The sequence below is a fragment of the Myripristis murdjan genome, chromosome 2 (assembly GCF_902150065.1).
Source record: "Myripristis murdjan chromosome 2, fMyrMur1.1, whole genome shotgun sequence".
Taxonomy (NCBI): domain Eukaryota; kingdom Metazoa; phylum Chordata; class Actinopteri; order Holocentriformes; family Holocentridae; genus Myripristis; species Myripristis murdjan.
The window spans coordinates 20,595,698-20,608,197 of NC_043981.1; the positions used below are offsets into that span (position 1 = coordinate 20,595,698).

At 39.2% G+C, this 12,500-nt stretch overlaps 1 protein-coding gene across 1 annotated transcript in view; it reads right to left on the bottom strand.

Moving 5' to 3' along the window:
- The window catches only part of cd247 (CD247 molecule), a 20,569-nt gene that overhangs the window by 5,520 nt on the left and 2,549 nt on the right, over nt 1-12,500 (bottom strand). Inside the window, exon 2 of the mRNA XM_030068156.1 lies at nt 205-302. Within this exon, the coding sequence (XP_029924016.1) occupies nt 205-302 (98 nt within the window). The remainder of the gene's footprint in view (nt 1-204; nt 303-12,500) is intronic.

Sequence of the window (12,500 nt, forward strand, 5' to 3'; positions counted from 1 at the left end):
GAAACCACACTGGAAACCAGTGGATTCGTCCCACCACACTGGCCCAATCTTTCGTTTCTTGCCAGAAAAACGAGACTGAAAGCTTCGATACCCGATTTTAAAAGTGCTTTTAAAGGGAATTTCAACCCTGATACCATTTAGCAGGATGAAGTTGATGTGGCCACAGATACTGATCACAGTTAGCATCCGAGCATCCAGACTGACCTTCTCCTTGATCAGCATGCCGGTGATGATGAAGCCGTAGAGCGCCAGGAAGCCGTCCAGCACGTAGCACAGCTTTGGATCGTACATGTTCATGGCGTCTGTGGGTCAGAGGTCACAGTTAGCACACAGATTACCAATCCAGTGCTTTATCGCCATACAGAAGACAGAAAATCACTTGGGACGCAATGAACATAGAGCATGAAAAATGAAGAAGGCACACTGTTCATGTGTTGAAGATTCTCCTGAAAGTCTACCAGTGGCACGAGCCTGAGGATTTCTTTCCCATCAAAGCAGTTTTTATCCTTTTTCATTTTCTTCCTTTCCAAAAAACCCTCCACCGTTCAGTCTCATCGTCAGAGTTTAAATCTTGTTTTTCCTCAAAAAAGGTAAAAAAATAATAATAATAAATAAATAAATCTGCCAGCAGGATGAAGACTTGTTTCAGTGCAGTTTCACTTTTTTCACACGTATTAATATATTCAGGAAAGGCAGAATTAAGCAGATCAGCCACCAAGATCAAGAAAATGACACTTGATTCAAGAAAATTCTGGTTAGTGCTGGAAACGAGTGGCATTATCTCAGATTATGTCATTCCACTGGTAGATTTTTTTTTTTTAGCTTGTTGGAAGAAAAACAAGATTTGAACACGGATGACGATGAGGCTCAGCGACTTGGTAACATGGAGATTTTTTTTTATTCAAGGCAGGAAGTAACTGATTACATTTAGTCAAGTAGCTTTTTGTGTAGTTGTGTGGCTTTTGAAAGACTTTGATTTCCTTCATGTTATTTAACTATTTAACCGTGAAATAATGTACATCTGCTGGACTTCAACCGTGCAATATCCCTGTTTATATGAGCTGCATATAAGTAGACTTTTTACATATGTTCAGTTTCTTATTTTTCCATTTCTTGTTGTAAAATTTGTTGGACTATGTGCACATGCACATACTTTTTTAAAATTTGTAAAGTCCATATTTATAAATTTCATATATCTTTCTATTTGCTTATAATTTAATTCTCCTCTTGTGCATCTGAGCAGCTGCAGCTGACCCAGTTTCCCCTCGGGGATCAATAAAGTTTTTCTGATTCTGGTTCTGACTGCACCAAAATGTCACATTCACATCCAGTATCTGCTGCTCATTCCAGCACTTCACTTAATCTGTATCACACGTACATTTTAATGACATATTTAATTTTTCGGCTGCACAATTTCACACCAAATGGAGAAAAGGTAGTGTGTTTTATGTCATTTTATGCCCACTTCCTTAAAACACAGCAGGACATATTTGGGATCTTTGGAAACTTTAGGATCTTGTCTTCAATATAAAAAAAGTGTAGTTGTTTTGAGGAAAGCTCGACGGCTCAGCGTTTGTATTTACAGCGAGCTGGAGGAGGACGAACCATCGTATGCCGACGATGTTCACCTCTATTTTAGGCTCTTTTTTAAAAAACTGTAAATGCTGCTGTTTTAAAGTGAGAGAGTACAAATACAGCTTATAATAAGTAGTGTTAGTATGTTCTGTTCAGGGGTAAACAACACACACACAGTTTCTCTCTCATTGGCAGGTACATTTGTGGTCAGATGCTGCACTCTGACTCTGAGCTTCTAATGGTGTTATAAAAAAAATCCCTGTTGGTTAAATTTGGGTCTGATTTCTGTGTCAAATATCATGAAACATCAAGTATAGAACTGAAAATACATCATGAAAATTAAAAAATATGATTTTTTTCAAGAGTAAATGCGGATTGTCTACCCAGTTTCTTTTCACACGCCATCTCTCCTCTCTGTGGTAAGCCTGTATGTGTGTGTGTGTGTGTGTGTGTGTGTATGTGTGTGTGTGTGTGTGGGGAAAGGCGCGGGGGATCTAGCTCAGCGGTTTCCCCAGCTGTTGTTAAACTCTGAGTGTGGCTCAGTGAAACTGGCAGGTGTGTGTGTGTGTGTGTGTGTGTGTGTGTGTGTGTGTGTGAGCGAGACAGCGAAACACAGAGAGAGAGAGAAACCAGGGCGTATGTCATCGCCTCTGTAAACCCCATTAAAACTAAACGAGGTCGCTTCATATAAAATGCTCGTACATAAACCGAATCGAACTCATCTAAGACATCACTGAACGTTTTCATAAAAACAAAAACATTTTTATTTAAAAAAAAAAAAAGAACATGAGACCATTTGAGAAATTTGATGTTTATGTTGAATGAATGGACCTCGTTTGCATTTTGGTGGATCTCACATTAGAATCACAAATCAGAGCACATCTGCTGCTCGGACCCAGACGTGGCACGCTGGCTCCTGCTGCCAAAACCAAAACAAAACCGTCATGTTACCAACTTATTCATCTTCAGAGTTCAGAATTTGTTTTTCATGCAACAAGGTCAAAAAAAGAAAAAAATCCAACAGTGTGATGAGATAATCCTACTTGTTTCTGATGCTGTGACAGAAAAAATGAACTCTTGTCATTTTTAGTGTTTGTGAAAATTGTCAAATATAAAGAAACTGATGCAAATCATGACAACTTCAATCTATGAAGTAATTAAAAATTCTAACCCAGACCAATGAACTCCCTTCAGGGTCAACACTCTGCACACGACCCACGCTGTAAAAATTCAAGCCACTCAGTCTCAACTTCACTGTTAAAAATCCTGTTTTCCTTCCAACAAGGTCAATAATCCACCAGTGGGATGAGATAATCCCACTTGTCTCATGTTGTGGTAGAAGGCAGGGCAGCCCCCTCGGCCCTGGAGCCTTCTCAGCTCATCAGAAATTAATCCTGCACTGCAAAACCAAATTGTGGGACAATTTTTTGACAAATTATTTAATCTCATCTTCAGTGTTACAATTTTTTTTTTCCAACAAGGTCAATAATCTGACAGTAGGAGGAGGTAATTCCGCTTATTTCCAGTGCAGTCTCACTTGTCTCAGGATTTTTTCAGGGAACAAACAGGCAGATTAAGGCAGATTAGTCACCAGGATTAAGAAAATGGCACTTGATTCAGGAAAATTCTGGAAACAAGTCAATTAGCATTGGAAACAAATGGGATTATCTCGTCCTGCTGGTAGATTTTTTTTGACCTGGTTGGAAGAAAAAGAAGATTTATGTGAAGTGAAATATTTTGGTGTTGTTTTTTTCAAACCACTGTGGTAATTCTAAAGGTATAATCTGTAAAAGCATGGTTTTCTATCCTTTCTCACCCTGAGGACTATTTCATCCCACCTGCAGATTTTTCCCTCATCTGGAGGAAAACAAGATTAATACTGAGGATGAGATTAAATAACTTGTTCATGTGGAAATTTTTGGCAGTGCAGGATTAATTTCTGCTGAACTGTGAAGGTTCAGTCTCCAGTGAAACCAGTGAAACAAATGCCGCTGGTCTCACAGTGGCACCGTGTTCATGCAACCACTTTCTTAATCTGCGCACTTGACATGTAATCCAAAGGCACTTGAAGGCAGTGGTAAGGCACATATTTTTTTTATATTTTGTATTTCTTTCTGTTTCTTACAGATCAACTCTTCACCTGAGAACTGAGCAGCTGCAGCTGACCCTGTTTCCCCTCAGGGATCAATAAAGGTTCTCTGATTCTGATTCTGATTCTGATACTGAAAAAACATGCAACAGCGCTGGGATTAGAGATTAGAGATGACGGTGGTCTGTGCTGCAGATTTGAAGGTAAAGAGTTAATTGACAGCAGTTTGACCTGAAGCTGCTGAGTGCCACGCAGAGCTGCAGAACGCCGTTAAAATTCTTTGAAGAACCCTCTCTGGTTCCTCAAGAAACTCAGAATTGGTTCTCCTACGAAACCACCACACAGAAGAGTTTTTGTTTCTAGTTGACACCTTTTATTTTTCCTTTAAGAAATAAGAATTAACTTCTGCTCCCATGTTTCTAGTCTCTTCTTCACTGGTTCCTCAGAGAACTGTTTCTATGGCCCATTTAAAGAAACTGCTCTTTAAAAGATTGTGTGGTTGCATGAAGAACCATCATCTACTGAAGAACCACCTCGTTCAGTGGACGCTTCCTCATATCATTTGAAAAAGGAACCAATTGAAAAAGGTTCTGCACAGAACCGACCACTGTCCACCAAGAACTATGAAAAAAATTTAAGAATGTAAAATCCTTTAAAGAACTATTTTATTTTGAAGGCAGGCTGGAAGGTTCTTGGTGGAAACAGAAGGTTCTCCTGTGGGGCATCTCTCTGAGGAGCCTTTTATTTTTATTTGTGTAGAAACGTGGAGGAACATGTGGAACGTGAGGAGCTTATCAGACCCCCCCCTCGTTTCCTGCGAGGGGGGGGGGCACCTGCAAACCGCAGAGATGAGAGGGTGTTAACCGCCGCGACGTTCTGCCGCTCCTTCAACATGTTTTAATCCAGAACATTTTCCATCAAACTGTGAAATAATCTGCTGTCATTTGCATGAAACTGATTTTAAGATTTGCTCTGCTCTTACGCTTTTGTCTTTACTCTTTATCGAAATTTTTATTATTAACTCCTTCAGTCTCATCTCCAGTGTTCAAATCTCATTTCGCTCCCAGCAAGGTTAATAATCTGCCATCAAGACAAGATAATCCCATTTTATTCCAATGCAGCTTCTTTGTTTGAGGTTTTTTCTGGATTTAGACTGAAGACGAACTCCAGTCTTTTTTGCTCAAGAAATCTAAAGAATCTCCATGTTCACGCCGTCGAGTCTCACATTTAGGCCTAAAATCTTGTTTCTTTTGAAGCCAGAAGCCTAAACCGTCCCGTCAGAGCTGAATCATTTATCATTTATAATCTCATATAATCTCATCAGTCGGGTTTAACGCGGGACTTTCAGAGTCTAAATGCTTTTTCAGAGGCTTTTTCTCTCTGACGGGAATAAAATCCTGCCCGAGGACACTGAGAGGGTTTTTTTGGACATGAAAACAACCCAATTTTAATATCGATGGCGATTCATAAAACGTCCATAAAAGTCCATAAAACATTGAATAATGGCCTTTAAACCTATAAAGCCATTTGTATCACATATAATATACATTTTCAATTCCGTTTTTCATTTTCAGTTTAATCAATACTTGACCAAAATACTGTTGTATACTTTTGAACACTTCACTTTTGTTCACCCTGGACCATAGCATTGGCACTTCAAGTACATATCATATATCATACACCAGAAAGGATAGATAAAAGATAGGACTAAATAAAGGGTTCAGTTTAAAAAATTGGAATTTTCTGCCAGTTCTTTCATAGTTCAGGCTTTATAGGGTTAAAAAAAAAAAATGGTAGAAGCCAAACAGAAACCCAGAATAATGAACATTTTTTAGGGTTAGCACATCACCTTCAGCTGGGAACAAGAGTAAACATGTTCTGCAAACAAGCGGATTATCTCAGAATTTTTAAAATTATTTTAGGTAAACATCTGAGCCAGTAAAATAAAGCACAATCTGCACATCTGTGAACTAAAATAAAAAACTGAGATGAATAAGCTGCGTGTAGCTCTGCCTGATTAAAGAGCTGATGGTGAATTTGGTGTTGGTGCCTCAGATGACTAAGATCTGCACATCTGACTCGTTTTTTTTTTTTTTTTTTACTGTAAACTGAAAATGTCAGCCGTCCTGTCGGGGCCCACCAGCCCTTTAAACAAATGCAGAGACACTTTGAATAAAGATCTCAGCTTTCATCACATTGTGTTAATCATTAGGAACATGTTTATCTCGGCATGTTTTGTGCTCATTTTCCGCTGGCTGTTTTGCTAATTTCTTGTGTTTCTAATGCACTCAGCTCCTTTGTTTTTTGCTGATTTGCTCGTCATCTTTTTTCCTGCATGTTTTTGAAAGAAATCCAGCAAAATTAATTTCACTTTAAATGCTTGTGAATGCAACCTTTCATAAGCGCTCAAACGCAAGAACACCACTGCGGCTCCAGCATCAATGACGATTATATCGTCATTTTTATTTTTATTTAGCTAATTTTCTCCCTTTATTTGTTTTGCTAATTAACTTGCTCTTGCAGTTTTCTTGTAAACGTTTTTTACTCATGTTCCAGAAAGTTCCCCTGCATGTGTTTTGGAAGAAATCAAGTGAATTTAATTTAATCCAAAAACAAAAACATGTAGGGTGTTTATGTGAACACTGATGTTTTAATCACAGCACTTTTAACCTCATTTCGACCAGAGGAACTGTTCTCCAGGGTCCAGGAACCTTGTGAGGAACTGGCTGTGTTTCCACTGCAGGGACCGACCTCTAAATTATGTTTTTAATTAATTAATTTATTTATTTATCCCTCAGAAAGTCCCTGCTGATCTCCCTGAACCCAGTCCAGCAGTGAGTGGACAGACGTACGCAGATGACTCACTGATTTATGTGTCTGAAGTTGTATTTTAGTACTGTATTTTATAGTATTAATACTATGTTATAGTACAGTATAGTAGTATAGTACAGCAGTGTGTCTGTGTATTTAATTTCCTTCCTGTCATGTCGCCTGCATGTTTCAGAATGACAATAAATGATCCTTGACCATTTATCGATACATAATAATCAATGTCACGACCTGCTTTAAACGGCTGTTTGTTTGTTTGTTATAGTTATTAGACAGGAAACAGGAGGAGCTGCTGAGTGTTGCCACAGTAAATGTCTGCAGGGTCGGCCCTCAGCCGCTTCATAAAAACGTGTCGTCGCCGGTTTATTCATATTTATCAGGTTGATTTCTGTTTGTCGCCGTGTCATAAAAACAGGATAAAATTTGAAAAATGAATCTCAGAGCTGAAGTTAAATAGTTTAAATAAAGGTTCAATAGTTTAAATAAAGGTTCAATAGTTTAAATAAAGGTTCAATAGTTTAAATAAAGGTTTATCGCTGAACTGACGGGAATAAAGTCACATTTCAGTTGAACCATCTGGTTTTTGTTCGTTGAGCTTCGAACAAACTCAGCAGGAGAGTGTGCACGACTTCTTTAGTATTATCTGTCTCTCTCTCTCTCTCTCTCTCACACACACACACGCACACACGTGCACACACACACACACACACACACACATACACACACTGACAGCGAGGACTTCCTGTCTTCTATATTCAGTATCTTGAGGCTGATCAGACCAAAAGGAGCTGCTCATCTGTAAAAACCTTAAGGCCGCGCCTGTCAGAGCGTTTCCATGGAGCTGCTGGACCCCAGTGTGACCTTCAGTGACCCCTGGACCCCCAACACACACACACACACCAGGACCCATCTGTTCATGCAGTGATGTGATGAATAATTTCATATCATTACTGTGATTAAATTAATTTGAACGCTCAAAAACATCACTTTTTTGTTTTGGAGGGTTTCTTATTCTCTGTTTTACGATTATGTTTTTTTAAAAAAAAAATCTAGTAATTTCTTTATGATACTTTCTTCTTTTTTATTATTTATTTATGTATTTATTTATTTATTATTTTCAAAACTTTTGTGGAAATCTCATGATAATTTTCTTTGCCGTGAGATTGGGTTTGGGTTGGGGTAATTTTTTCAAGGTTGTGGGTAATTTTGTGGTCATTTTATAATAATTTTCCTGTGATTTAATTTTTTAATATATAGTGTTTTTGATTTAAATGAAGGGAGTTTGCTCAGGTTTCAAACTAAATGACGTGGACACAGACGTATGCATGTGTGTGTGTGTGTGTGTGTGTGTGGAAGGTGAGAAGTGACTCTGAATGTCATGCGGCTACATCAACATGCAGATCAGCTGGAAACTGAAATCATGAAAATCTGCGTGGAAAGTCGATGAAAACAGATGGAGGGTGAACCCTTCAGGTGACTCAGCGCTGCCTGGAATTAAAAGACATTTCAAAATAAAACAGTCATTTCAAAATAAAACAGGAGCAGGCGGTGGGCTGGAATCAGACGATGTTTTGTTTGTTCGTTTTGACATTGAATTTTAAACGGCAGCGTTTGACCGGTGGGTTTCAAACCCGCAGCCCCACCTGACGTGACGTCACCGCCGCAACTCGACGACAGAGGAAAAGAAAAGACGTTTTGGTTGGTGTTGGTTATGTTCTCCGTGTCACTAAAACTCCCCTGGAACTTTCCAAGGAACTAAAAAAGGTTCCTTCAGCTTGTTGTTCCCGTCAGTTTGTTGTTGTTTATTCTGCTGACAATGAAACACGATGCACGTTTTACTCCTCATTTTTTACAGCCACCACGCTACCTGTGTGTGTGTGTGTGTGTGTGTGTGAGACACACACACACACACATACTTCAGAGTGGCTTGATGGAGGCTTGATGGGCGTGGCCACTTCTGATGATTGACAGCTGCTCTCTCCTTTAACCGCACAAACACTTCCTGGCTGCACCTGATTGGTCGATGTTCTCTCCCGGTGTCAAACCGGACCAACATGACGGTTCTTGTGGAACCGTTCTCTGATGTGTTCTGTGTGAAATAAGCGCTGAGCTGCAGCAGAACCTTGATGGTCCAGCAGCTCCATGGAAACGCTCTGACAGGCGCCGCCTTAAGGTTTTTACAGATGAGCAGCTCCTTTTGGTCTGATCAGCCTCAAGATACTGAATATAGAAGACAGGAAGTCCTCGCTGTCAGTGTGTGTGTGTGTGTGTGTGTGTGTGTGTTGTCAGGGTGGGCCACTCAGTGCTCACTTTAATCTGATAAATGCAGTTCATTAGTTTCCTATGAACATCATTTTATTTCATTTATCTCTCTTTTACGTACACACACACACACACACACACACACACACACACACGAGGCCTTACACTCAGAGAACCAGAAAACTGTCTAATTTGATGAATAAGTAAAACCTTAAATGGTGATTTTCCCTGAAATTTCCCCTAAATGAGCTCAAGGCTGAAACTTATCATGTAAAGATTAATATATTGATTCTAATCATTATAAATGTAGCTAATTTAGATTTTTCTGTTTGTTCATTTGTTTATTTCTTTTTTCTTTGTTTCTTATTTTTGCTAATACTGTGATAAGCTGTACTATTTTTTTTTTTTATCTAATTGTTTACTGGTGTTCCACTACTTTTTTGTCAGTTTTGTAATCACCTTTTCCTCCCTGCCTGTTCCTAACAGAACCCAGCCTCAGTGTGTCGGCAGTCAAAGGGTTAAACAGTCTGAAGGAGAAAATGTTCAGATGATCCTCACACAGTTTCTGCATCCTAACAGCTTCTAGTGAAATTAAAATGTTTCTTCTGTGTGCTGAGGATCGCCTGGAAGCCTCTGAGAGGCCCCTGAGGGCCCCCGGACCTCCCTTTGAACACCGCTGCCTCAGACAGCAGAGCAGGAGCTCTGCAGGGTTCCACTCTCGGGCCCCCGCTCTTCAGTCAAGCAGCGAGTGGACAGACGTACGCAGACGACTGAGTAATAGTCCAGTCATTTTATGAAAAAACCTAGGCCAAATTGCAAGAGAAGCAAACTCAACTGATTCTGTATCCTCAGTTTGTCCTGAGTGAGGGAAAAAAAGTCCCAAGAAATCCCATTGGTGGAAAGTTTTGAAAATCACCTATTTATGACCACATCTTACCAAAAAACACTGTTTTTAACACACAAGGGAAAGGGGTTAAAATTTTACTTTCAGATATCACTATAAAAATTCACAAGTTGATTACACACACAAAGACAAGAAAAAAAGTCAATTACAAGTTCTTTGAATTATTCTGTTTACACATGCATATCACACATTATCTGATTTGATTTCCGCTAATAAGGAATATAAGGAATAAATGCCAGAAGAGACATTTAAACAGTGAATTAAAAGGTTACTATATATATAGTAACCTTTTAATTCACTGTTTAAATGTCTCTTCTGGCATTTATTCTGGCATTTATATGTCTCTTCTGGCATTTGTTCTGGCATTTATATTAAAAGATAGTGTGTGATATGCATGTGTAAACAGAATAATTCAAAGAACTTGTAATTGACTTTTTTTCTTGTCTTTGTGTGTGTAATCAACTTGTGAATTTTTATAGTGATATCTGAAAGTAAAATTTTGAACCCTTTCCTCTGTGTGTTAAAAACAGTGTTTTTTGGTAATATGTGGTCATAAATAGGTGATTTTCAAAACTTTCCACCAATGGGATTTCTTGGGACTTTTCCCCCTCACTCAGGACAAACTGAGGATACAAAATCAGTTGAGTTTGCTTCTCTTGCAATTTGTCCTAGGTTGACCCCAATTTTGGCCTAAAATTACTCGACTATAATTTATGTGTCTGATCGATATGTAATAATCAATACCACAAGTTGCTGTGAGACAGAATCAGAACAAAGAGGCGCTCTGTGTTAAACGAGTTGGCGCTGTCACACCCACAGGTAAAAGCCACCAGGTGAGCTGATCTCAGAGCTGCAGGTGAACGGAGGTGGGAGCAGATCTGTTCCACTGAAAACTAAAACCTGCTCAGATAAAGCCAACATTTACTGTAAAGCTGCCAGAGGAAACTCTTCAGCTTTGACGTCAGTGTGTTTCATCTCTGGATGGATGACAGCGTGTGTGTGTGTGCGTGTGTGTGTGTGTGTGTGTGTAATATTTACATTCCTGAATGTTAAGACACTTCAGACAAATGCAGATTTTCCACTCAAGTGTTTGTGCTGCTGACAGTGGAAAGTCTCGTCTGAACACTGTAAGCACTTTTGTGAAGTGTGACTGACACACACACACACACACACACACTCACACAAACCCTGGCTGATAAACCCTGAGGCACGCTAAAAAACTATTTCAAGAAGCAGACGACAGAGAAGCAGTTAAGCATGGTCAGATTAATTTATAGACTCAGACTCAGACTAACACTTAATCCAAACTATTGTCTGGCCACATGAGCACAAAATGCTCCAGAATATTCCAAAAAAAAAAAAAAAAAAAAAAAAAAGTGACATAAAAATTTTTAACTTAACTGAAATTAAAAAAAAAATAAAATAAAAATGAAAATAAAAAATAAAATAATAAAAAAGAAAGATCAAAATTGGAAAATTAAAATATTGATTTTAATGATTACAATTCTACATTTAAAGGTCCAGTCAACATTAGATTTCTTGAGGTTAAATCTTGTTATAGGCTGCGTTCAGATGCTGTTTAAACTTGCTTGTTTTGCTGAGGACCTGTAGAGGACCCTGAAGGACCCCTGAGGGTCCCTGGACATCGCTTGAAAAACACTAAATGCTCAGTTTTTGGAAATCCCATCAGTCATTTCATTTATTATCTGGATTATTATTATACAAAAATATCCCAGGGGCACATATGCCAGATGAATGCAGATTATCGTCACAACGCTGCAGAGGAACCGTGTGACTTCGACAAAATCACCAGAATAGTTACAAAAAAGCAAAGAGAAAATTAACCCCTAATACAAAAAAATACAAAAAAGTAAAAATTAAATTTGTATATATATATATATATATATATATATAAATAAATAAAAATAAAATCACAAAAAAGAAAGAAAATATAAGAAAAATATGAGGAAAAAAATACAAAAAAATGCAAAATTGACATCATCATGTGTGATGTCAACTTCAAAAACAGCCTGCAGAGCCGATACAGGGCAGGGGTCGTGTGTTTAAGCCCCGCCTCCTCTGCAGGAAATTAATATTTCAACATTCAGCTTCATGTGATGGAACAAAGAAAACAAAGAAACAAAGAAACAAAAAGCATCAGGTTGAATTCAGAGGCAACAGTTTGTTCCTGAACACCTGACAGAAAATGTGGGACACACACACACACACACACACACACACACACATACATACACACACAGAGAGAGAGACACACACACGCTCTCTGCCTCTGTCTTTTCCGCCCTGATCAAAGATGGCCGCCCGGCTCGACGCGCTCTGAACGCCTCCAGAAATCAGCCCAGAAATGTGTTTCTACGCAGACGACACCGACTTAATATCTCCAAAAATCAGACCTAAAACACTCAGATAACCGCCGTGTTCCTCCGTCTGTGTGTGTGTGTGTGTGTGTGTGTGTGATGTTGAATCTGCTCAAACACTCCGGTGTGTTTCAGCGTCCGGGGGGGGTGGGGGGTGGGGGGGGCGCTGCAGCGTCTCAGTCAACTTTAGGAAGGAAGGTTGAACTCTTAAACCACAGAGCTAAACTGTGAGCCGCTCGCTGTTACTGTTCACACACACACACACATACACACACACACACACACACACACACACACACACACACACACACACACCCTGATGAAGGCAGTGTGTGTGTTGAAGCCTGGCATCTAACAGTAAAATATAAATGGTGAGCTCAAGGGTGAGAAGACACCAGATAAAGCCTGCAGACACACACAGCACGAGGCTTTAAATAAACAACAGACCAAACCTGAGACAAAT